At 57.0% G+C, this 21,873-nt stretch overlaps 1 protein-coding gene across 2 annotated transcripts in view; it reads right to left on the minus strand.

The window, feature by feature from the left end:
• TBC1D22A (TBC1 domain family member 22A) overlaps window positions 1-21,873 on the minus strand; it is a 308,080-nt gene that overhangs the window by 182,856 nt on the left and 103,351 nt on the right. For both annotated transcript variants that reach the window (XM_080811153.1, XM_080811152.1), the window contains one exon: window positions 8,130-8,244. In XM_080811153.1, the coding sequence (XP_080667279.1) occupies window positions 8,130-8,244 (115 nt within the window). The remainder of the gene's footprint in view (window positions 1-8,129; window positions 8,245-21,873) is intronic.

Raw genomic sequence — 21,873 nt, forward strand, 5'->3', positions numbered from 1 at the left:
TGCTCTTTCCTGAGTTCCTAATTAGGCCACCTGAGCAAGATTCTTGCAGGCTGAACACTCAAATGTCAATACTGGAGAGTGTATTAATTGCTCCTGGCTCTCCAATTAATTCTCCAAGTCACTTAACAGCTTGGAGCTCTGGCCCGTGTCGAACAGGCTCACACGTAAATACGAAAATATCCACCAGCGAATGTAGTGCATGTGTAAACACACAGACACAGACGCAGGGCCTGCCTCAAGTCGGCATGTCAAGGACCCGTTAGTAATCAACGCTTGAAACACACCGAGGCAGGAGTGACGTGCCATCTCTCAGCTGGCGGGCGGGCGTAGGCCCTCGAGCATCTTCCCGGAAGATACCCCACAAAGGTCATCAAGACTTAGAAACACTCACAAGCATGATGCAGAAACGCCTCGTCTAAGAATGCGTGACAAGAAAACAGTCCAAAATGCAATCAAGAACTTATTTCCAGACACCACACGTATTACCAGTAACAGTGAAAACGTAAACACCACACAGATGTTCACCAACAGAAACCCGCCAAGCTACGCTCTCTCCTCTCACTGGAGCGAGAGCCTGAGACGGTCTGAATGTCTCCATGCCCCCCCGAAAATCCGCATGTTGAGTCCTGACCCCCAGAGATGACGGTGTTGGGGCTGGGGCCTGGGGGAGGTGCTTAGGAAGGAACCCCCGTGAGTGGGGTCATGCTCTGTACAGGCCCCACGGGGCCCCCGTGCTCCTCCACCACGTGAGGCCCCGGCGAGGAGAGAGGACGTGGGCTCCCAAGTAGGGGAGCAGCCCGCACCCGAGCGCGGCCACGCTGGCGCGCTGCCCCACGCCCAGCCTCCAGAACTCTGAGAGGCCACTTCCTGCTGCTGGAAGCGGCCACTCTGCTGTTCTGTCACTGGCCCCCATGCGGACAAAGACACGGACTCTCCTTTCTTTCTGAAGAGCTTTACTGAGCATCAACTCACACGCCACAAAACGCAGCCACACAAAGTGGCTTATGGTGTGTTCGCTGAACTGTGCAACCACTACCACACCTAATTTTAGGACATTTTCCACCATGTGCCCATTAAAAGTCAATCCCCATGACCCCACTGTGTCCCCAAGACACAAGCGACCACTAATCTATGTTCTGTGTGTAGAGCTTTGCCTGTTCCGGACGTCCGGTATCCGTGGATCCCCTGCCGCGTGGACGCTGTGTGGCACGGCTCATTTCACGTGCGGTCCCCCGGACCCCCCTGTGAAATGGTGTGTCAGCGCCTCATGCTCTCTGCTCTAGGTCTGTGACGTCACGCCTCCGGGGTGCACCCCCCTCACTACTGTGGGTGTCCGCTCGCGAACGTCTGGGCTGGCTTTCGTGTCCCTGGGCTGTGCAAACGGCGCTCCTGTGGATGCTCACACAGTAACTGTGTCCAACTCTCCCGTGAAACGCCACACTGTCTGCCGGGGGCAGGGGCTACGCCAGTCCCACACTGCCCTCAACAACGCGACAGACGTCCACTTCCTCCGCACCCTTGTCAACGTTTCTGTTGTCCTCGTTGATTCCGGCCACCGCGGAGGGTATGAAATGGCCTGTCGCACTGGGGTCGGGTTTCCGTTCCCTAAAGATCAACGACATCGCGCCTCTCTTCACGTGCTCACTGGCCATTTCTACGTCTTCTCTGGAGAAATGTCTGTGCAGACACTCAGCCCGTGTCGTCGTCAGCTCGTCTTCTCCCTGAGCTGGAGGCCCCCCGCGGCCCTGCGGACGGCAGGCTCTTCTTCCCGTACGGTCTGGCCTGGCGTTTGTGCGCTTTGCTAGTATTTCTGAAGAACCAGCTTTGGTTTTCTTGGTTTTCCCTATTGCTTTCCTGCTATTTCACTTATTTCTGTTCTAGTCCCGATTTCCTTCCTTCTGTTTGTTTTGGCTTCGGGACGCTCTTTTCGTAGTTTCTAACCCTAAAGAGTCAAGTTGACGATTTGAGATCATCTTTCTAAGACAGTCACTGACGACGACGGGTTCTCCTCAAGCACAGACACGGCTGCAGCCCACAAGTTTGGGTGTGCGGTGTCTTCATTTTCAATCATCTCAAAGTTACTTCTAATTCTCCTTACGATTTCGTCTCGGACGCGTTGCCGATCTCTCCACGTTTGTCAATGCCTTCACGTTTCCTGCTGCTACTGATACCGAACTCAGTGTCCTCGAGGTCAGAGGGCACTCTCTGCATGACCCCGTCCTTTCAAATGTGCTGAGGCTCCCCTTACGGCCCGGCACGTGGTCTATCCCGATACGATTCCCTACGCACTTGGGAAGGGCACGCGTCCGGCTGCTCCTGGGTGCCGGACTCCAGACATGGATGAGGTTCAGCTACTATTCAGTCTCCTAGTCTGCTTTCCAGCTGCTCACTGACCTTCTGACCAGCTTCCCACCCATCACTGGAAGTCGTGTGTCACTATTTATCAAAAAGATATTTCATGGGGTGCCTGGGTGGCTCAGTCGGTTAAGCATCTGCCTTTGGCTCGAGTCGTGATCCCAGGGTCCTGGGAAGGAGCCCCGCATCGGGCTCCTGGCTCGGCGGGGAGCCTGCTTCTCCTTCTGCCTCTGCCTCTGCCTGCCGCTCTGCCTGCTTGTGCTCTCACTCGCTCGCTCTCTCCCTCTGACAAATTTTTTTAAAAATCTTAAAAACAAAAGACATTTCAAAAAAAGTTTCATGACTTTGGAAGATGCTTATATATCAAACAAAAAGCAACATTAAAATGTGCATGCATAACATAATTGCCACCATGTAAAAAAAAAAAAAAAAAAAAAGTACACTGACACAAAGGCCAGAAGGAAATTAACAAAAACGAGCCAGTGACAGCTTCTGAGACTGGACTCACACTGTCACTGAGTTTTCTAGCTTTTAACAAGTCCATTACTTGCATAATCAACGTGTTTTTAAATGGAAAATAGAACTCCATGTGAGTCACCGGCTCTGCAAGGACGTGGCTCCTTACTGTCCCTGCAGGGGCTGCAAAGCCAGCCGCCCTCCGGTCTGGGGCTCTAACACCCCAACCCCCAGGGCCCTCTGCCCTCTGTTCCCACGTGGAACCAGAACGTCCACACAAACACCCCGTTCTCAGACGCTCTCTGCGAACAACACAGCACCACAAGGCACCTGCGCCGTGACGAGCACGCACGGAAGCCACGCAGGAGAGGCTCCGAGCCGCAGCTCCGGTTCGTGGGGCCCGTGGAGAAAACAAAACGCAATGAGACAAGACTTCAACGCAAACAGGGAAGTGAAGGCCCCAATTTCTGAAATGAATTCACCAGCGGCAGCAGCCCCTCCCTCCCCCGCTGTCACCAGAGCCCAATTTATACTCCGAGAGTGAAAACGGGGAAGAATGACCACACCGCGCCCCTTTCGTGGCTCACAAATCCCCCACGTGCCTCCCCCACGCGGCCCGCCTGGCTGTGGGAACGGACTCCCTGGGCTCCCGCACTAATCCCAGACCCGCAAACACAGGCTACGCGGAGCGAATGCTGTCTTCTCAAAACAAAACTAACGTACTGAAAGACAACCCGCACTTGTGAGATTCTGACTCATACAGGAAATAAAAATGCACATTCTTAATTTTCTTAAGTAAATACATTGTTTATTCCAGCTCCTTTCCATATTTGCTGTCGACAGTAATTTATCTTAAGAGAAAATGACAAGTCGGTCGGAGCCTACACATGCTGATAACGAGAACCAATGGACAAAAACTCCCTCGCCGTCCCGGCCATTTCTCCCACAGGCCCAACCCACACGCCATCAGCCTGAGGTGTCCCTCCAAAGTGCCCCACCAGAACTGTTTCTAAATTTAATAGCACAGAGGATGGGGGCTGGGGGATGCTGCTTTGTTTTTCACTCTGATGAAAATACTTAAAACTAAAATATAATTCTCTGCTTAAATTGTGCAATGCAACATAAGGGAATGGTTCTTAATTCTAAATCAAATTTAACACTGTTAAAAGGAATATGACAGTTGCCGCTTGAAAAATACAGTCTTTACTTAAAAATTACCCTATGCCTGGAGGGAAAAAGCCTTAAAAAAAAATCCAACAACAGTAGAAGGGTTTCATGAATTATGTTAGATTATCTCAATGGAATATTACGTGCAGGAGGTAGAAATGATCTTTACAAAGAGTTCTTAATGCTATAGGGGAAAGCTTGTTATAAGGTTAAGCGGGAAAGAAGCACAACACAGAATTTTATACATAATATGCCCTCAAGTAAGTAATTACAATGCACAGAGAGAAGAACTGTACCCAGTAGCAGGTACCCAGGAGGGCCGACGCGGGCCTGGCCCCATCCCGCGCCTGCCTGCCAGGACACGTACAGGACAGGAATGAGCCACCGACAGGGACCTGACACAGAGGACAGGTGGAACAACGCAGCTCAGGCTCAAGGCTGGATGAGCTACTGGGACCCACACGCCAACCGGAGCCTGGGAAGGAAGAAACCGGAGGCAAGTCTGCTTCCCAGCCGGCAGCCCGGAGGAGAGGCCGGCTCGCTCGAGGCCTGGCACAAGCAGCAGGAGGCACGGAGGAGGGCCCACCACGGGAAGGCACCCGGACAGGCAACACCATGACTCCACCCCGAGGTGTGGAAATGGGCCCAGGCAGATGTAAGACTCCCCGCCGAGCTGAGCAGCCCCCTCAGATGGGAAGAGTGAGTGCAGGGATGGAGACGGGGGGAGCTCCTTCCCCAGCTCTCCCTGCATGGCTGCCAAGAGACATAAACCCAGGTTCCCCTTGTCAACAGTGCAGCTGTCAGGGTCAAGGCTCTGGCTCTCCGCCACGCTGCCTCCGCTTCCCGGCTCCACTACACCGAGCACTCACACGCTGAAAAGCGTGCGTTCTAACCACACAACACACACCGAAACCCTGCGGGGATCCGGCTCGACATGGGGCCTGCCGAGCTTCCAGTCTGCACCGAGCATATGCACACGGGAGACGCAGCTGCTGCTTTGGGAGCAGAAACTGACGGGGCTACCGGGAGAGGAGGAGGGAGACAACAACACGGTGGCACGGTGGCGAGGCGGAAGTGAGTCGCAGGACTCCCAGGTCAGAAGGGACGCCTGTAACTCCCACCACCTTTGAGAAACACAAAGCCGTAGCACGTGCCGGCAAGGCCATGGGCCCACGGGGACCCTCCCGGGCCGCTGGCGGGAACATCAGTGGAGACGTGGCTGCCATCTGACCGCTGGGTACACAGATGCCCAGAGGGACGAAAGCACGGGCGTCTACACCAGCACGCAGGGGCTCACAGCAGCAGCACTCGTGATAACCAGAGCAGAGAGAACCAAACGTCCACCCAGGGCTCTGAGGAGGGGCACAGTGTGCCGTAGCCATGCAGCGAGAGGCTGCCCGGCCACAAGGACTACGGTGCCGGCACCTGCTGCCCGTACAGACCCTGAACGTGCCAATGCGAGCAGCCAGTCTCAGAAGACCCCGCCGTTTGATTCCATTTCCAAGAGATGTCCAAGAGGCAGCCCAGGAGACAGAGCCGGGGTGTGCTTGTGCAGGGCGGGCGGACAGGGAAGGGCCGAGGGCCACTGTGGGACAGGAGTGCTTTTCACGATGGTGAGAAGCTCCTGAAATTTGGGCAACGGCTGCCGTGTGAGTACCCCGACTGCCACTGAACGTCTCCCTCGCGGCGGGTGAGTTGTACGGTGGGTCAGCTCTATCTCAAGGGAACTATTTGTCAGGCAGTAACAGTAACAACCGGGTGGGGGACAAAGAAACTGCATTCTCCAGACCTCCGGGAAGCCAAGCATCTGACGTTTACCCACTTACAAACCCAGCAAACCAGAATACCCTTGGCCCGGCGGCTGCCACACGCGTGCCCGCGCCTCTGAGCTTCCGCGCAGCGCCTCCCGTCTCCGCAGCCGCGGCCCACACGGCCGGACACGCGCCCAGGCTTCCCCGCACCCAGCAGACGCGGCCAAGTGCCCGCGGGGACTCACCCCATGGGGACCGTCCTCCCTTGTCACTGCGCCCAGCGTCACAGCACTTCCTGCAGCCCCGCAGCTGCACTCCCGCCGCTCCCTGCAGCGACGCCCCTGCTCGTAACCACAGCGGGCAGCCGGCGCGACACAGAGTCCAGAAAGGCTCCTCCGAACCCTTGCCTGGGCTCGCTTTCCCGCACCCCACACACCTCCAGGTAACACGAATGTCTGTTTCCGTTCACGTTCTTCATGGCCGGTTTCAAGTCTGTCTTCCTGCTGTAACCACAAGCTCGAGGGGGCAGGACCCATACTTGCTTCGCTCGCCTCCCGGGGGCCAGGAGGTGCCCGCTCCACGTGGGGTGACCTGAACTGACGTGGTCTCCACACCCCGGCACTCCGCCCAAGACCGGCACCCCAGCGCACGCCCCCAAAGGTCCGCGTGGATGACCACACTTCTGCCCCGGGGCAGGCGGGCGGGGCTCCAGACCACTTCCACAGACCTGACGCTTCCTAAGGTTAAGGAGGGGTGGACTGGCCCCAACACATGAACACGCCCAAGCCCGGATGGCAAGAGCTGAAAGGGCGCACGCCACCAGCAGTCTCTGAAGGCCGAAAAGCAAGGCACGTCCGCTTCCTGACACCGCCAACTGCCCGAAACAAACAGTGTGTTTCGTGCAAATGTCCCCAAACCCCGGCACACCCACTCAACGCACACGTGTGTCCTGGTGCATGTGTGAACGTGGGCAGACGTGTCGCGGTGCGTGTGCACACGTGTGGGGGGGCCACAGGGAGGCAGGGAAAGAGCACAAATCCTGTCTCCTCCGATGCTCCTCTCTCCTCCGGTGCTCCTCTCTCCTGGACAACGACCCCCACGGCCCAGCCCCTTCACCCCACCTTGCTGACGACTCAGGCCAAGGCAGTAAGGATGGCTCAGGTCTGCCGACACGGGCTGGTGGTAAAGTAGTTAAGACAAACTTACTCACCACGTTAATTAAATGGTCTATTTAACATGGAATATCAATTCTCTAATCACATCTCGGCTGAACTTCTTCTTTCAATTAACAACCCTGAAGTCTACTGACAGGCCCTACTGCTCTAGGATCATTAAGAACATTTTCATTATCTGTCCAGCACGGGAGGAAGCAGCAGAAAGGCAAGAGTGGCCCCCCCAACCTTCCCCCGCCCCCCGCACAGAAGCGCTGATGAGGGAGGGGCCACGGTGGTCCTCGTCCGGTGATTAGCAACGGAAGACCTCCTCGGAAATCAGCAGCACAAACAGTGTGAGCGGCTGCAACGAAACGCACTGAACGGGCATGTTCTCGTCCTCGGAGGATCCTCGTCCCGGCCAAACCTCCTCCCCCGGACAGCAGCGCCCGGGATGGGAAGCGGAAGCGGCTAGAGACACAATCTCATAAAAACAAACAAGTATCAAGTCGGGAAGGTTCACATAAGACAAATTAAAATCGGGTTTTAATAAAAATGCTACACACAAACAGCAAATCCCTCCTTTGGTTATTTACTTTTTATCCAGAGATAAATTAAAGAGTAGATCCCACCCTTATATTTTCAGAATTTTTCTAAAACTTAACATGTGTTCATAACAGGTACGGTGGTATTACAGTTGACTGCTGTAACTAAATGGGAAAGAATACACAGCCCTCAGAGAGAGACCGCGCGGCCCAACCGAAGTCTCTGTTAAACCAATTTTGTTGCTTGCAATTAACATTCCCGTAAGATGAGCCGCTGCTCATACGTCAGAGGTGGGAAGGAGACAACGAGCTGCAGAAGGCAGTCAGAGAGGGCTCAGGTTTTAGCTTGTCAGCAGAACTTTCGACTAACGCTCCCTCACCTTGACCCGACCATCCACACCCACCCCGAGGAAGCCAGCGCTCTGCCGGTCACGCCAGCAAAACCACACCATTCGCGTGTTATCACAAAGACGACAGTAAGAAGAGAAACCACATCTTCATGTCCTCTTTGGCAGTTCAACACGTGAATTTACAGACTTTTTTAAAGCTGGCATCAATGAGAAAACTATTATTCTCTATTTTCAGTTGTTATTACAACATTTAACTTAATGGCACCTCTCAACATTGGTGCATAGTAACGCGGCAAGGCCACCAAAGTTCACGTTCAAAGTCTGTGAGAAAAAAACATCATGATATGGTCTTACCTATGTGTTCGCACATGAAGACTACAAAGAAAGGAGTGACAAGGTCATTAATCCCCTGAACATATCCACTGGCAGGGTGACGTATCGCCCATATAAACAATATCCTTTCAAAAATCTGCAAGAAAATTGAACAGGTGGTGAAGCGAGAGTAAACACATCAGAAACTTTAACACGTATGCATTCTTTCCCTCAAAATACATACACACAACCAACATTTTTCACTGTCTCTACTATTCAAAGTAAAACTGTAAACAAGTATTAATTGCTACTTAATTTTTTCATAAAATTCCCACTATCTGAACTTCTTACTGACTTAGAAGCAGCTGCAGTGTCTCCCTGAGCCCCGGGCTCAGCCCTGCCACACGAGCTGGCCCCCAGAGAAGCCACACTGGCCTCCCCCAGGCCCTGCAGGCAGAGACTGCACACGGCTGCCCGGCACTTGGTCAGGCGGTCAAGCAGCACTGGCCTCCGGGTGCGTACTCCCTCCATGTGGAGGGGCAGGAGAGCAGAGGGCCTGGCGGGCGCGTGGGCAGGTGCACGCACGGACGGATGGGTGAATGGAGAGAAGTCAGGCAGCATGGTGGGGGGAAGGGGCTGGGGTGAGGGCACGGTGGGGGGCGGGGGGTGATACAGGGAAAGATGCTCTGAATATCCCTTGTATGGTAAACAGATTGATTTCAATGAGGCAGAACCGACATTAACATTCCATTAGTTGCAGGTGTATAATATTTGAATAGTAACTCGATATTGGTATGTACTACAAAAATGATCTTTTTTAATAAATGTAAGTCTAATTAACACCTGTCACCATACAGCTACAAATTTCTTTTCTCGCGATGAGGACTTTGAAGATCTCTTAGCAACTCTGAGACACGCTGGCACACTACACACCACATCCCCTGACCTCCTTTCTGTTGACCCCCCCCCGCCCACTTCACCCACAACCACCCCCGCCTCCGTCAGCCACCAGTCTGCTCTCTGTACCCATGCGCTTGGGTGGTTTGGTGTTTTAATAGACGTTTTAGTCACCGCACAGTCCTCACCAACCAGGTGACCTACTGCAGCACCATTCCCACCAGCCGCTCCGTCACCCAGGCCTTGGACACAGCAGGGCCTCAGGCTGCTCTCTCCTTACAAGACCCTCGCTGATGAGCTGGGCCTCAGGCTAAGAAGGCTCACACACAGGCTAAGAAGGCTCAAGGAGCAGATGCCCAAACAGAGCGTGAATTGCCTCATTTCCAAACAAGTCCAGCCTGCAGGGCTAATTCTGCGTGTCTCCGAGGAGGTCAGCCCCTCCCTGCACTGCCCTGCCTCCCAAATGTCACCGAGCTTTTGGCCCCAAATCAGTACCCACCCAGCTCTGCAGCGGGGGAACCAGGGTCTAGATGGGGAAGTCTCTTAACGCAGGGTCCGCGGTCAACGGGAGACACCACCAGCCCTAGAATCCAGGCTCCCAGCCCGGTGCCTGCCCGAGGACCCCACCCACTGCTGCTCCCAACAAGCACCAGTAACCACCGCGTAGGCCGGGGCGCCTCGGCACAGAGCCTGTCCCAGCGGGGCAGCTGCTACGCCCCTGCTGAATGAGTCAGGCGTTCACGCACCTACGTCCATACACGTGTCTCCTTCTACAACCGCTTTCTAGCGAGAACTAGCAAGAATACTCAAACAAGCAAAAAAACGAAAACCACTCAACTCGTGGCCCATCTGTGCAGACGCCATGGGGCTGGCACCGCGCCACCACATCAAGTGCCCTCGCCCTGATGACCCGCCAGGGCAGTGGCCCAGTGGTCAGACAGGGACGCGGGGTCCATGGGGGAGAGGACCCCTCTCGCAGACCCCAGTCACCCCCACCCCAGCCCCTGGGCAGTCACGCAGCAGTCACGGCCTTGCCCGGGCACCTGGACACGAGCAAGGCCTGCGACAGTGTCCTAACTGCACGTGGCCTTTCCTCGCCGTGCACAGGGTGGAGGCCGGCCAGGGAAGCGAGGGCCCAGTCAGCGCCGAGACCGCACTGGCGGCAGAGAGCAGGCAGGACAAGGCTGCCGGAGGCCAAGCAGGAGCCGCACCAGGCAGGACAGACTCGTGACAGCTCAGCACACAGAGCAGCGCAGAGCCACTTAAGTCAGCAGAGCATCTCATCAAGGACAGCCTGAAGCATGTGTACAGCTCCTGGCAGACTTCCATCCCACACTAGAAAGTTCTAGCAAAGACAACCAGCAAGGTGGGGGACTCACTCGCACGCACGCTCCGTCACCACGTGGCCAAGAGCAGGCGAGCCTGATAGTGGAGATGCATTCCCACCGTCCGCTCCCCGGGCAGGGCCCCACCTGAGACCCACGGGGAAGACAATCGGCCAAGAGACAGGGGTCCACCTGCCGTGGCCCGAGCCTCTCTTGTAGAGTCTGGCTCCTCCCGGTCCCAGCACAGCCTGCTTCCCTGGCACAGGGCGATACTCAGATGGCCCCGGGAGCACCCAGGGATGGGATCGGGCCATGCCTTGGGCCACTGCTCACATGGCCCATGTCCCCTACACAGGGCTCCCCTCGAGACAGGGCAGCGGGGCACCCAGAGACGGGGGCAGTCTGCTCTGAAAGCAGCTCCCAGGCTGGAAGGGAAGCAGGACACCACAACAGACACCCTCATGCCGCCAGGGGGCACTATCGGCAGCACCCTGCAGGTCGGGGACCCGCTGCGGGCAGCAAGGACGTCTGTGGTCGCCACACCCAGGCCTCAGGAGGGCTGGGAACAAAGCAGAAGTGTCAGCCCCACAAACACGTGGATGGAAGGGCTCCACAGTGGTACACACTGCATTCTGGAAGCCCCTGAGGGCAAAGGAGAGATGGAGGGGTGCCTCGAGGGCAGGAAGGAGTCACTGGGGACAGCCCTGGATTTCACGGTGCAACACGTGGGCTTTAGTAAGCAACCTAACCCCAGTAACGACAGTGCTCGCATGCTCACACAACAGCTGCTAACATCGATGAGATGCTGTTGGCCTCACCGCCTCTAATCAGCTCGTCCTCCTCTAGATGTTAAGGCCGGTACGATTACGACCCCATCGTCAGATGATGCAGCAGACAAGCCCCGAGACGGCTCTGTGCCCCACCTCCCACCTTCTGGTGTACACACTCTTGTGGTCCCTTCCCCAAGTGTGACCACGCCCTACAACCTGCTTTGCCCAGGGGACAGGATGTACACGACTATGTCACATAAGACGACACCCGTCCTGCCAGGAGACGCTCTCCCTGCTGGCTTCCAGGACACAGGCTACCACACCGTGAGCTGCACACAGAAAGGGCCGTGTGCCGAGGACCTAAGGGCCACCGAGAGGCAGCGGGGAACCCAGGCCCAATCTCCACAGGCTGGTAGCAGGACACGAGTCCTGCCAGCAACCATGTGGGTCTGCACGTGGATCCTTCCCCAGTCAAGCCTCGGATGAGTCTGCAGCGCAGACCACACCTGACTGCCACTTGGGGAGATCGTGAGCTGAGACATGCCTAGACTCCTGACGCACAGAAACTGCAAGACAACAAACACGGTAAGTGTGTGTTGAGTGTTAGATGTGCAGCGCTGTCATTACGCAGAAACAGTGATTCACACAAATGAAGAAACTCCAGCACGGTGGGGTAAGCAATTTACTGGGAGCAGCGGAGCTGGGAGTCCGTGCTGGTGTCCGACTAGACAGGGGTCTCGTAAGGATTACAGAATGCCACCACTGGTCTGCTGTAGTCCACAAGAGTTGTTTTCATGTGTAAATCAAAAAGGACGGAACGCCGAAAAGTGACAGACGTGCAGTAAGAAACAGCAACGGGATGAGCTCTGGGGAGCAAGCTGCGTCGAACTGGTTCGCCTGCGCGAGACCAGCGGGGGCCCGGTGTGCACACGTGCATGTACACAGATGCGTGGGAGGTGTGCGGGCAGGTATGGGTGCGTGCGTGTCTGTGTGCGCGCAGGTGTGAGGAGTATGTACACACGGATGTGTGGTACGTGCGTGTGTGGGCTGGTGTGTGGTCTGTGTGTGTGTGCGTGCACTGGAGGAAAAGTTGGAGCTCAGGGCCCAGAAGTTTCCTTTCCTGCTTTGCAAATTCACGAGCTTGGGGAGTGAGCACGTCAGCCATGGAGCCCTCCCACCCTCTAACTATGCCACAGACTTTCAGAGCACTTCGCTATCATGCTCTCTCCCACCCTCGCTCTTTCTCTCTCTCTCTCTCACACACACACACACCCTAACCCCACTTACAAGCAGGAATGCAGGCTTTCCCTTGGCGCTCCCAGCACAGAAGGTTGGCGAGCTGACCAAGCCGGCCCCGTGCAGCACGAATGCGGAGGGGACATGGGTCTTCTCAGTGCGGCCAGTGCCCGTGCAGGCAAGTGGAGAGACTCCTGGGCCCAGAGGCCAAGCAGCTCTGAGACAGCAGCAGGGAGGGGACCTGCTGGCCGGGGCTCCTGACATAGCCCTGAAGCTTTCCTTACGGAGAGTTCTCGTCCTGAGATGGACCAGGCTCTGTGGGACACTACCTGGGGAAACTGAGGAAAGCACGAGGGGCAAACACATCTGGCAAACAGGACTGAGCAAGGTGGCAGGAGGGGACAGCCGAGCCTTTTCGGTCCCAAAGAGACTGTGCATGTGCCTGCAAAGCCGTCTGTAAAGGGGCCAACGACCCAGTGATTACCTACTGGCCCTGCATCAGAGCCCCTGTGCAGGGCTTCCAGAAGCGCAGGCCAGCCCGCACGCTCACAGCCGGAAGAGTGCCCTGCGTCTGCGGTACCTTGGGAGAACGTTCAGAGTTCAGATTTCCCATTAATTAAGGAGTTATCCGTCAGGTAGTTCAAATTATTTAAATTTAACTCTACTTGATCGCTCTTGAAAACGTGAAAATTATACTTTTAAGGCTTTAATCCCAGTAACATGTAAATAAAGGGACAAGGGGTTCAAGCGTAAACAAAAATGGCTTTTTTAAAAAATTTTATTTACTTATCAGAGAAAGCAAGCGTGGGTGCACAAGTGGGGGGAGCAGCGGCCAGAGCAGGCGGGAGAGGCAGAGGGAGAAGCAGGCTCCCCGCTGAGCAGGGAGCCCGATGCGGGGCTTTATCCCAGGACCCCGGAATCATGACCTGAGCTGAAGACAGACGCTTGACCGACTGACCGCCCCCATGTGCCCCAAAAGTGGCTTCTAACAAGACAGGCGGGCTAAAGTGTCAAAAGAGCACGGCCAGCCGTGGAGGTTTGTGACGACAGATGCAAATCCGGCTCTGCCCCTAAAGAGATGGTCCTGGGATCGCGCCCCACATGGGGCTCCCTGCTCAGCGGGAAGCCTGCTTCTCCCTCTCCCACTCCCCCTGCTCGTGTTCCTGCTCTCGCTGTCTCTGTCAAACAAATAAATAAAATCTTTAGGAAAAAAAAAGAGAGAGAGAGAGACATGCCTGTGGGTCGTCACCCCCAGGGGTCCAGCCTCGAGGCCGTAGAGAGTGGGGCCCCCTCACGTCCTCAGCACCGCAGCACCCCCCACAACAGGCACCCCCAGCCCCTTCTCTTGGCTCCACCACCACCAGCTAGTGGCCATCATCTCGTGTCTGGTTCCCTGGGACAGTTTCCTAACTGGTCTCCCAGCTCACACCCTGCACCCCCCACCCCCCGGAGCGGCAGAGGACCTGGTAACACACAGCAGGTCACACCATGTGTCGCCGGTGGCTGCCCGAGACAGGGAGGGTAAATGCGAACTCCTGGCCACGACTCCAAGGGGCCGGACCTGCCACTCCCTTCCCCACCTCTTCGCCTCCACTGGGTCCGCCCGCACCAAACCAGCCGCTTCTGTCCCCACCCCAAGGCGTCTACACCGGCTCCTTCTGTCTGCAGCGCCCCACTCCCACACCCCCACTGCCCCAGATCTCCAGCATCAGGTCGTAGCTCCAAAGCCACCTCCTGAGAGCCAACCTCCCGGACCGCCCTGGCCGGGACAGCAGCCCCTTCCGAGCCCGTGGCTCAGCCACTCGCCCGTGAGCCCCTGAGGAAGGGTCGTCCTGCATCCCATTCACCCCGTGCCCTCGGTCCTGGCACGGAGCCGGCGCAAGGAAAACCCTGGAACTCTCTGTGGCTGAAGCGAGGCGTGAAGGATCCGGGACCTGCACCCTCCTCTCTGAGCCCCCACCCACCTCTGCTCTCCGAGGTCCGCGCCACCGGCAGGCCCCGGACCTTCCCGTCGCACCGAGATCTCAGACCACACCTGGGTCCGGACCCACGTCTCCCTTCTGGTTCTCCTTCAAGTGGTGCTCCGGGCCCAGCTCCTCGGAGGCCAAGCCGTGGGGACGTCAGGGCCCCCCTTGCTGAAGAGGCGAAACGGGCCGGGGGCCACGGAGACTCAGCTCCACTCCGGGGAGCGGTGGGGGCAGCAGGTGGCACAGGGAGCCCCGACAAGGAGGCGACAGGCGAGCGGCGCTGTGAAGGCGGGTGCTGAGGCAAGAGGAGCAGAGAGCAGAGGGGGACGCGGCCAGGAGGCCAGGGGACAACGCGGGGCTTGGGAAGACTCGGTCCCGGGCGCAGGGAGCTCTTGTTCGTCGTCAGAAGACGCTCCTGCCCCAAGTCCAGGTCCGGGCACGGGAAGCGGGCACCAGGCAAGCACAAGGCAACGCGCCCACGGCCGCCCCGTCGGCACCAGCCCCCTCACCCGCAGGAGAAGCAGCCGCACTTCCTCCTCGGGGACCGCGCCGCCTGCAGGCTGCCTCCGGCCCGACCGGACGCTTGAGAGCGGGGCAGCGACGCCCGCCGTGCCGGCTGCTCGCCAGCGTCCACGCCGACGGAGTCGCCTACGCGGGCCACAGTGAGGCTCACGTGCGCTGGGCCCCGACACGCGCTCCGAGTGTGCACTCGGCTCCTGCTGTCACCACAGCGCTGCGCCCACAGCCACTCGTCTCCCCGTGTATTATTTCCCTCTAACAATAACCATTAATTTCAAAAATAAGAAAACCAGGATTGATGTTCCTTTGGCAGGAAGGGGGGAAGAGAAGATAAGTAACAGCCTAAGTGTCCTTCAGCCTCTCCTCACCCTGCCAGACTGTCCTGCCACACGGGGGACACACCAGGAAGCCATGGGTGGCCCCACCTCCGACCAGAGCACCTGTAGGCCCCAGGCCCGCACCCCTGGCCCGGCAGGCACCCCCAGTCCTACGCGCCCGAGTCGGCCCGCGGCTCGGCCAGACGCCACCCACAGAGCGCGCCGCAGCAGCGCCCTCTCCAAGGGGGCGGATGGAAGCGTCTCCTGCACGAGGTGACAGACGGTTCAGCCTTGCCTAGACTCCCCGGAGGAAAAAACCTTCCATTCACTGCAATAATGTCGAAAAGATTTCCATGTAGGGAGAACGCCTGGTGACCCTGGGAGCTCATAAATCCGCAACGTGGAGGGAACAAAGTCCTGAGCGGCCAGCTGAGGACGGTGTCCCGCGGAGGGGAGCCGGGCGAAGGGGTCTCGGCGGAGGGGGCCGGCAGGACCCACAGGCAGCCAGAATCCCAGCAGCCCCTCCTGAGGGCCCCATGGGTCCCTCGTGCCCCAGCTCCAGCCGCAACCAGGCCCCCTGCAAGCTCCTGGCCCTGCTGCCTTCCAGGGGGGGCTGGCCGCGGGGGCTGGAGCAGGACAGGGGCCCCGTGGCCCCGGGAGACGGGGCTGCTGCGGGACACCTGTCTCAGACCTAAATCTAGCAGCAGCCTGACTGACCCGTCCACTCGGGGCTGCTCTGGGGGCTACCACAGGCCGGGCTGCAGAGCTGACGGGCAGGACGAGGCCCACATCGGAAACGATGCGCGCCGTTGCTGGCTGAGGGCTGCTTTCTCTTTGTTTTTTTCTCTTCACTGACTGCAATTTTATCCTGGATCTTTTGTCTTAAATCACGTCATCCAACTTTGCTTTGCTTGTGTTTGAGATCACGACAACGAACACAGGTCTGAGTCCGAGTCGCTCGGCATCAGTCAGAACTCCCTCCCCGAACCACCCAAGATTGTCCCGTGGGGTCCCAGGGTGCCCACGGCCTCCCTCTGCCAGCTCCCGTCTCAGGGACTCTCGGCCCCGTCCCCAACAAGGTCTGTGAAGACCCAAGTGACAGCGCGCCCCACCTTATATCCCGCCCCCGCCACAAGGACCAGGACAGCAAGGGTGACCGTGAGCACATCAGGACAGGACCTCTGAGGGTTACCCCGAAAATATTTTTCCATTTGCCTGTCATCCTAATGAGCTCCCCAGAGACGAGACATCACTGAGAGCAAGTCGTAAGGCAAGGGGCCGCCGTTCCCAACCCGGGCGGATGCGCGCCAGGGGGCTTCTCAGCTGCGCCCGACACCCGCCGCTCCCGTTCACAGCGCGCGCCAAGCCCCCTCCGAGCTCCTGCACTCAGGCTGGCAAGAGGCAGCACCCAAGGGCCTTCCTATCACCGTTTCTGAGCAGGTGTTTTCAAAGTCAACAACGTGACCCTTTAAGGGGTACAAGCACCAGTTCCCTTGAGTTCACACCCAGCGATGGGCCTGGGGGCAAACTGGGCACTGGCACTGGCACTCGCGCCTGCTGCCTGCTCTATCCCCAGGGCCCTCGCTCCGACACGGTCTCAACTACACACAAAGTTAGAGGACTCTTCTGAAGGACAGTCACCGAGGTCAGCCCACGCCGACGGGGCAACCCCGAGGACGAGAAGCTCTTGCCCGTGCTCCCGCGCCCTACAAAGGAAGGCGCCAGGAACACAGGGTGCTCTGGCCACAGCCAGGCCTTCCACTGACCAGGCCAAATTCCCCAGAGGGACAGAGGCCAGAGCTAGCGAGAAGTCCCGCCAAGGCAAAGCAGGAGCCAGCAGGTCACCGGAGTCAAGGGCCAAAAGCCAGAGGCGCCAAGCCAGGAATCCAGCGGAGCGAGCCAGCGGCAGCCCGGGGGGGGGGGTGGGCGTGGGGCCCTGGGCGAGCACCTGTCCAGCCCCTGCCCCGGGGCCGGCACAGGGAGGCGCCGGGACAGCACGGCTGCCACGTGGCCAGGGCGGCTGAGCTTGGAGCTGGAAGCCTCCCTCCAGCATCTACACTGTGGCCGGCACCACAGGCACCGCTGGGGCCCCCGGGCCTGCACAGCCTGCCAGCAGGGCACAACGCAGGGCCATGGGGGAGGTGGGACACCCCAGCCCGGGAGTCAGGACATTCTTCCCACAAGGCTGCTGGAGGACCCGGTCGGGAAACAGAGGCTCCCAGAACTGGGACATGGGGCAGCATCAGCAATTCAGTGTCATCCTCCAGATTCAAGTGTCCCCACAGAGCACCCTGATCGGGGCTGCGCCCTCCGGCTCTGCACACGGCCGGAACAAGGCTGGCACCACCCACCCACCCACCCACACACACACACACACACACAGACTAGATGGATGACAAGACAGGACCCCTTCTGCTTCCTGCACTCCTGTCCGTGGCCACCCTTCGACAGCCCAGTGCTGAGGACAGAGACCACACCCAGGCCTGTGTGTGCACTCGCACTTCCTCAGGGGGTCACAGCCCCCACCACGCCATCTGCCGGAGACTCGGGTGTCTCAGGGGCCGCCGCCGCGGGACAGGTGGAAACACGGCAGCTGCTCGCAGGGGCGACCGCAGGAGCCGGCGTGGAGACGGGAGGGAGCTCCGTCGCAGCGCACCAGCTCAAGAATAAATAATGTGCTGTCAGTCTGAGCAGCGGCATCATCTGCCAGAGGACAACAAGCAGGGAGCCCCGCGAGTACGGGGGCGCTCAGTGAAAACACAGAACGACCGGAAATGGCTCCAACAACGATACACATTGGATCTTACTTGCTATTAAAGTTCTGTTAACATCCCTGATGTGCTTGTCTTTGCTAAAGACTCAGAATTCATTAAAAGTAGTTCAAACTTTCAACTCTTCCTGAAGTATCTTTTCTACAAAGGGACTCACACCGGGCAACAGCAATAAAAGACTTGCTAACCTTACCACCGGGGCTGAGAAAATGCAAACCCGACAGGCATTCCCCGTTCACTCGCTTGCCGGACTTCAGGCACCCAAGCACCAAGAAAGGTTTCTCCTGAAAAACTCAAAGGACATTCCTGCACAGAAGGCTCCCGGGAGGGGCTCAAGAGGGCCCCGTCTTCATTCTGCAAACGTGCTGTGCTCTCCACAGACCCGCCAAGGCAGGACCCGGCCCGGCCAACCCCATGGGGCGCTCCGGGAGCCGAGCCACTCTGCAGTCTAAAAAACGAAATACACTGAACCCAAAAACGTCGCTGTGCTCATGAGGACTCACAAAAACCTGACTTCAGAAATCTGAAAACCTTTTACCGTATGCGTGAGCCACATGACTTTAGAGCACACAAAGCACCGTGGAGACCGTCTCCGTGCGAGGAGCGACATCATCACCGTCCTGCTGGGAGGACTGGGGGGCTCACATCCCTGGAAACCCGGGAACAACGTGGCCCAGAAAGAAGTTATCACGGCGCAAGCGTGTGCAACATGATCCAAGGAACACCGGCCCCACATGAATTCTACCCCCTGATGAATGACACCAAGTGAGAGCCCGTGACAAAATGTGGGTTACAAGGCAGCCACCTACCACATAAAATATACGCTAGGCATACTGAGACGGCCACTGACGATGTGTCACAACGCTAATTAATAACGTAGAGCTCTCTGAAAGCAGGCGATGAGGCCATGTGTGGTGTGTGAATTACTTGACACTCACCTCCTTCAAACGTGACAATTTACGCCCCACATTCTGTGCTCACGACAGGTGTTTGATGAGGTTAGCAAAGGCACAGATGTCTCACTACACTCAAAGCACTTTCAAACAAAACATCACAGTGTCACTGTTACCAGACCAAATACCCGACACAACAGACACGGCTATACGCCAGAGCGTCCCGAAGAATCAGGGACCAGTCAGAAAGAAGCAGTTTTCAAATTCAGGAGTGACCAGACTTCCCTTCTGGAGGTGCAGCACGTGAGACGGCCACTGACCTGCTCCTGCCAAGCCCCGGAACAGCCCACCCCCAGCCACCCGGATTTACTTCTAGAACACGCACTCCCTCGATACCAGGAAGTCTACAAATAAATCCACCACATTAAGAGAATAAGGAGGCAAAAATGAATTCTCCTACCAGATGACGGGGGAAAGGGCCGGATAAAGCTTAACACCACGGGCAAGGCACTGCCCCTCACATGACAAAGTGTCCATAAGGCTTAGAGTAACCATCCCAGGCCGGCACCGTGGGAACAGGCCTCCCGTTACGGTCAGGAACGATGCCGGGAATGACTGTATTCAGTGCTGGGGTAGGAGTCTTAGCCAGCAAAACAAAACAAAGCATGTATCAAAATAGAAAAAAAAGAAACTGCCGCTATTCACGAGTAGTAAGATCCCCTTCTCCAAATCTTCAACCACATCCACACACAGAACACGAGAACGGATGAAAGAGGTCGGGGAGACGGGCCGGACAGAGGATTCGCGGGCAAAAGCCAGCAGCCTCCTCAGAATACCACAGGAAGCCAAGAAAGAAAACACTGTTAAAAATAAAAGGATCCAGAGAACTAAAGAAATGCAAAAACAAAACATGAATTCTCTCCAACTGATGGGCAGATTCAATGTGATTTCTGGGATCTTCATGAAACTAACGAGCTGATTGTACATTTCCACGAACAGCCCAGAAACAAGAACAATGCACGGGCGGCCCAGCCTGCAGGACAGCAAGAGCTCGGAAGCCAGCACGGGGACAAATGGACAGGCCGGCAGAAGGCAGGAGAGCCCAGACGGAGCGCACTATGTATGGAATCCTGATTTAAGGCCGAGCCGATCCAAGGAGGAGGGGGGCTACAACAGCTTATCCACGCGGGAAGGTGCTCAGAAATCAGACCGCCACACCGACTCCACACACACGAAGCCCATTCCAAACAGACTGTGGCCCTAAATGTAAAGGGCAGAACTTCAAAACTCTGGAAGAAAGACTCAGACTTCTTTGAAATCATGAGGTTAAAAAGAATGTCTTCAGGTGCAAAAAGCCGGGGTGCCTGGGTGGCACAGCTGGTTAAGTGTCCGACTCTCGGTTTAGGCTCAGGTGGTGACCTTGGGGTTGTGAGATCGAGCCTTGTGTCAGGCTCTGCACTCAGCACGGAGTTCGAGTTTCTCGCCCTCTCCCTCTGCTCCTCCCCAAAACGTGTGTGCACTCTCTCTCCTCCCCTCGTTCAAATAAACAAATCTTGAGAAAATAGAAACAGCTGTAAAAAGGTGTGATCATAACGGCAAAGACCGCGGAAGTAGCCACAGTGAATCATGAATGTCTCCTCACCAACAGAGTAAGGAACAAGCCGCAACCGGAAGGGAGAGGCTCGTATCCATCCACATCTAAACAGAATTAGCTTCCGGAACAGACTGAGAACTCCTTTAAATCAACAGAACAAACTAGCAAACCCGAGAGAAATATGGAACAAAAGCATTTCTCAAGAGAAGAAACACAAAGGGCCAAAAAACCTACGAAAAAATACCCGACTTCACGTGCACTTAAGTAAGTCAAAGTTAAAAGGCCAACGGGAACACCACTTCATGCCCCGAGGCAGGACAGGTGCCTCAGCCTGACAATCCCAAGTCCAGGTGAGGGACAGCGCCCCAGTCAGTGTCACCTGTGCACACCTGAGCCAGCCCCCGGCGCCCCTCCCCGCACACACCCCAAAGGGGCCCTGTACGTGCACACCCCACTCACAGGAACGTGCCCAGCGACACCGAGAAAACACACCCGGTGCGAATGGCCTGAGTGCTCGAGCAGCGTGAGACTGGAGGGAGCCGCACACAGACCACACCGCGGAGAGCGACGTGGCGCTGGGACAGGAACGCCAGCTCCAGGCAACAAACCAAGGGCTACGACAGAAAGAGCCACCACGAATATATTTAGAATAATCCCATCAGAAAATGAAAACTAAAAAAGGCAAAAACATATGCACACATATAAACACATAACAAAACCAGACAGAAAATCAAGAGACTAGTTAACCAAAATACAAGAGAACGGCCACTTGCAAATGGTCACTTGCTGGGAGACAGGGAGGCACGTGGGGAGGGACACAGGGGGCGCATGGGGAGGACACAGGGAGCGCGTGGGGAGGGACATGGGGGCGCGTGGGGAGGGCCACGGGGGCCTCACAGACACCAGCTCTTGCTCCCCCTTCCGCGAACAGCACCTGTAAGTCAATGCTTACTTGTCTCTTTGAATCTAAACATAAATGTTACAGAACCTCTGGTCTGATATGTTGTACCATAAAAACAGAGACAAAAAAGGAAAGATCTAGCGATCGAATTCCCAGAACTCACACTAGGAGAGTTTAGTGAACTAATTCTATAACAAACAAGTACTTCTGGGCGCTCACAAACGCATCCCCACCCCTGGGGAGGGAACAGCTCAATTACGGGCCCAAGTGGAGAGACGGGGAGGAAGGAGCCGCGGGCAGGGAGGGCACGGGGCGTGCCTAATGCCTGCAGGACTGTCCAGCGCCACCTCTCCTGTAGAAGGACCCACAGAACACCCACACGGGAGGCCCGTGTGAGTCCGCGTGGCATCACTCAGCTGCCGTGCCACGCACCGGGCACCACCACAGGGACCGCGGGAGGAAGGGGACCCCAGGCCACGTCCTCAGTCTGACAAGACAGAGCCGGGTGCCCAGTCCCGGCCAGAATCCCGGCAGAGAGCTCACAGGTTCGCTGAGTCGACCCAACAGACCCGTGCCAGGCAGCCGGGATGGAAGAC

This window comes from Martes martes (assembly GCF_963455335.1).
Source record: "Martes martes genome assembly, chromosome: 8".
Lineage (NCBI taxonomy): Eukaryota > Metazoa > Chordata > Mammalia > Carnivora > Mustelidae > Martes > Martes martes.